Below are 4528 nucleotides of genomic sequence, written 5' to 3'. Positions count from 1 at the left end.
TGCGGCCTCTTTTGTAGAGTTTCCCCGAGACCAAAGTGAATTTGGACGCTCGCCTCCTGATTGTCTGTTCTTCCTCGCCGTCGCTTGGTGTGAATGATCCTGTCAAATATCTAAGCAGTGGTTCCATCCATCCTCCTGTGTTTTCTACGACCTGAAGTACTTCGTCCACCTTTGTACTGGGAGTTGCAACTACTTCCTGGATAACTGTTCTGTTGTTGCCTGGCCGTTTGGTGCTGGCGAGCTTTGCCAACAAATCCGCCCTGGAATTCTGCTCCCGTGGTACATAAGTGGCTTCGAAGAAGCTAAATTTCTTGGCGAGGCTCTGCACTTTAGTTAGGTATTTAGCTAGCTGTGTGTCTTTCGTCTGATAGTCGCCCGCGATCTGACTTGTGACGAGCTGGGAATCACTCTTGGCTCGTAAATTTCCAGCGCCCATCTCTAGGGCTAAGGTCATGCCTGCTATTAGAGCTTCATACTCGGCCTGGTTGTTGCTCGCCTTGAATTCGAATCTGAGGGATTGTTCGATGAGAACGTCGTCCGGCCCTTCCAAGATAATACCTGCACCACTGCCTTTCAGGTTGGACGAGCCATCTACAGACAGGAGCCATACGAAAGGAGGTTGCTCCTGTACTGGGGAGGCGAGCTCTACCACGAAATCTGCTAATACTTGGGATTTGACGCTCCCCCTTGGTACGAACTGGACGTCATACTCTGACAGTTCTACGGACCAGGCTACCATTCTTCCAGCCAAATCAGGTTTCCCCAGTACTTGCCTGATCGGGTAATCTGATTTTACGACGATCTTGTGACTTTGGAAGTAGGGGTGAAGCTTCCTTGCCGTTACGACAACAGCAAGGGCGAGACGTTCTATATTCTGATATCGCAGTTCTGCCCCCTTGAGTACCCTGCTGACGAAATAAATCGGCTTCTCTCTTGCTGCTGAGTCTTCTACCAATACTGTGCTCATGGCGTTGTCAGATATCGCCAGATATAGGAAAAGAATGGCGTTCGGACTTGGCCGTTGAAGGACGGGCGGACTGGCCAAGAACTTCTTAATCTGCTGGAAAGCATCCTCGCATTCTGGAGTCCACTCGAATCTCTCCTTTTTCTTAATGGAGGCGAAGAAAGAGAAGGCTTTGTCGCCGGCGCAGGACAAGAAACGAGAAAGAGCGGCGAGCCTGCCTGTAAGTTGTTGCACTTCCTTGATGTTGGTGGGGCTCCTCATGTTGATGATCGCCTGGCATTTGTCAGGGTTTGCCTCGATGCCTCGTCTTGTTAAGAGGAAACCTAAGAATTTTCCCGCCTGCACCCCGAAAGAACATTTTGATGGATTCAGACGAATCCTATATCTTCGAACCTGGCTTAATATCTCCTCCAGATCTTTAGAATGACTGTATCCCTCTTTCGTCTTTGCTACTAGGTCATCAATATATACCTCCAGATTGCGTCCTATCTGCGCGGAGAACGCGGTGTCCATGGATCGCTGGAAGGTGGCGCCTGCGTTCTTTAGACCAAAAGACATGACTTCATAGTGATAATTCTTTGTGCTGGTCATAAAAGCCGTTTTTGGGGCGTCCAGAGGGTCCATCCGTATTTGATTGTAACCTGAATAGGCATCCATAAAGCTTAGAGTTTGGTAACCAGAGGCGTTGTCGATCAGGTGGTCAATGTTAGGGAGAGGATAAGGATCTTTGGGGCACGCCATGTTCAAATCAGTGTAGTCCACGCACATTCGCCACTTCCCGTTTGCTTTCTTAACAAGTATGGTGTTGGCTAACCACGTGGGATATTTTATTTCGCTGATGAAGCGGGCTTCAACTAACTTCTTTACTTCCTCATCTACTGCCTTTCTTCTTTCCTCGCCCATCTTTCTTTTCCGCTGTACTACCGGTTTCACGCCAGCCTTGATGGATAGGTGGTGGCAAGCAATGTCGGGGTCCATTCCCGGCATTTCTGATGGATGCCAGGCGAAGAGATCCAGATTCCTCTTTAGCAGCTTGACCAGGGCGACCTCCTCTTCAGGGGGTAGCGACGTGCCAATCTTTGTTGTATGGTGGGCTTCGGGTCCGATGGAGACTTCTTTTAACTCTTCGGTGGGTTCCAGGCGTTCTTGCTGGAAACCTTCTCTGGGGTCTAGATCGATCATGTTGACTTCGTGCGTTACTTCGTCACTTGACTTTTTTCTGGTTTTTTGCAAACGCAAACTGTTATGATAGCACTCCCTGGCGAGTTTTTGATCACCTCGAATGGTTCCAATTTTTCCAGAATCAAGAGGGTACTTCATTACTAGATACTTCGTAGATAAGAATCCGCCCAACAGGTTGAAGGCAGGGCGACCTATGATAATGTTGTAAGAGCTAGGCGAGTTTACGACGAGGTACCTGACTCGAATGGTTTTGGCGTGTGATCCGCTTCCGAAAGTTGTCTTTAGGGTGATGTATCCTCTCACATGAACCTGCTCGCCCGTGAAGCCCGCCAGAGTTCCTCTGAAAGGTTGCAGCTGCTCCGGGTCCAGCCCCATTCGATCAAATGTGTCATAGTAAAGAATATCTGCAGAGCTCCCTGGGTCTATCAACACCCGTTTTACGTCCCACTTGAAGATTTGTAAAGTGACGACCATGGGGTCGTCGTCGTGGGGTACTACGTCTCGAAAATCTTTGGGCGTGAAAGATACCTCTGGTTCGTGCTTCTGATCTGCTTCCTCATATTCCTGGCATAGCATCACCTGTCTCACATATTTCTTTCGCGACGAACTTGACTCCCCCCCTCCGGCGAAGCCGCCTGAAATAGTGTTTATGGCGTGTCTTTTTTCGTCATTCACTTCCTCCTTTTTATGATCTGTTTTTTGTTTACTCTCGCCCCTTCTGTCCCTGACATACCCTCTTAGCTTCCCACTTTGTATTAGTCGCTCAATTTCCTGGCGAAGATGGATGCATGAGTCTGTGTCGTGTCCCCTTACCTTATGATATTTGCACCATTTGTCTTCATCCCTTCCCATGACGGAGCTTCGGGCTGGCAAGGGTTCAGGGATCAGCCTTGCTTCCAAGACTTCCTTCATGATACGCTCAGGTCTGGTATTTAAGGGCGTGAAGTCCCTTTGAGAATACGGATTGAACGGTCGCCTCTCCGGCCTTCTGTAGGGGGCGCGATCTCTGCCAGCTGCTGGTTGATAAGGTCGCTGTTCTGGATTGTTGGCGCGCTCCTTGGCGTCTCTGGCTTTCTTTTCTGCGTTGCTCTCCTCGCCCTTGATGTAGCATTCTGCTCTGGCTATAACCTCTTCCATGGAATCTGCAGGTTTCTGGGCTAGAGACTCGTTGAACTGCCCTGCCCTAAGTCCGTTTTGGAAAGCTCCTACGAATACTTCCTGGTTGGGGTTGATTACCTTGATGGTTGTGTCGTTGAACCTGGCTAGATAGTCTCTGAGGGATTCATTATGTCCTTGACGCACATTAAAAAGGCTAGTTGCTGGGACCTTGCGATGTCGACTGGCGGAGAACTGTTGTATGAGTTTTCTGGTCATGTCCTGGTAGCTGAGGATGGAGAACCGTGGGAGGTTCATGTACCAGCGTAAGGCAGCGTCAGTGAAAGTACCTGCTAGCAATTTGCACTTCAGAGAATCGGGAGCCCCAACAACCGCCATGCGTGTGTTGAAGGCCGTAACATGCTCCATGGGGTCGTTCTTTCCGTCGAAGGTGGATAGGTGGGGCGGCTTGAAGCCATCTGGAACTGGTGCGTCCCAAATTTCAGAGGATAATGGTTGCGGTTCAGGGTCATCTAGCTCGCCATGGTGCGATTCTTCTTTTTCCTCCAGTTGCTTTTGTTGCATGGTCTCCATTGAGGCTTGAAGGGCATCGTTGTGATCCTTCAGCTGGGCAAGTTGGGTTCGCATGGATTCTAATTCTTCGGCTGTTGCCATGATGAAAGGCTTTTCTCTAAATCGTACGTGATGTGCGATTTAGGTTGGTCGAAAGGGGTTGGGGTTTCTAAATCGCGAGGAAGCCTTACGATTTAGAGGTCTAGTTTAAGGGTTTCTGGATCACGATTTGCAATCCAGGGACGTGGTTAAGGTTAGTTTTACCTTTTACCTCCAAAGAAGGCTCTAAGCCCTTAGGAATGTGATGACGGTCCACAGCCCCCCAAGCACGAGTCTTGGGACAAGGCGAAGTGATGATGTCGTGCGAACAGTCTTTCTGGGATCATTTGATTCATCTAGGAATATGATGACGGTCCAATTTTAGTCACGTTACTTGAATATATAACCAATGAACAAGTAACTTGACAAAAATATTGTTTAAATAGAGTTTTTATCCTGGAAGACGAAAGGTTACAAGGTGTGACCTTTCGTCTTCTAGGATGATAACTCGGTTAAAACATTATTTTAGTCAGGTTACTTGACCATATAACCAATGAACAAGTAACCTGACTAAAATATTGTTTAAATAGAGTTTTGATCCTGGAAGACGAAAGGTCACAAGGTGTGACCATGCGTCTTCCATGATGATAACTCGATTAAAACATTATTTTAGTC

At 48.3% G+C, this 4528-nt stretch overlaps 1 protein-coding gene across 1 annotated transcript; it reads right to left on the bottom strand.

Moving 5' to 3' along the window:
- Positions 1-470: 470 nt before the first annotated feature.
- On the bottom strand, positions 471-3916 carry LOC146906129 (uncharacterized). Its single transcript, XM_085728743.1, has 2 exons — positions 699-3916; positions 471-591 (listed from the first exon to the last, which is right to left on the bottom strand). Exons 1-2 carry the CDS (start codon positions 3914-3916, stop codon positions 471-473), a joined length of 3339 nt encoding a protein of 1112 aa, XP_085584869.1.
- Positions 3917-4528: the final 612 nt, after the last annotated feature.

The sequence above is a fragment of the Medicago sativa genome, chromosome 7 (assembly GCF_051527215.1).
Source record: "Medicago sativa cultivar Bolivia chromosome 7, Bolivia_mono, whole genome shotgun sequence".
NCBI lineage: Eukaryota > Viridiplantae > Streptophyta > Magnoliopsida > Fabales > Fabaceae > Medicago > Medicago sativa.
The sequence above is the reverse complement of the archived record's forward strand: the minus strand, read 5'-3'. Positions and strand labels throughout refer to the sequence as shown.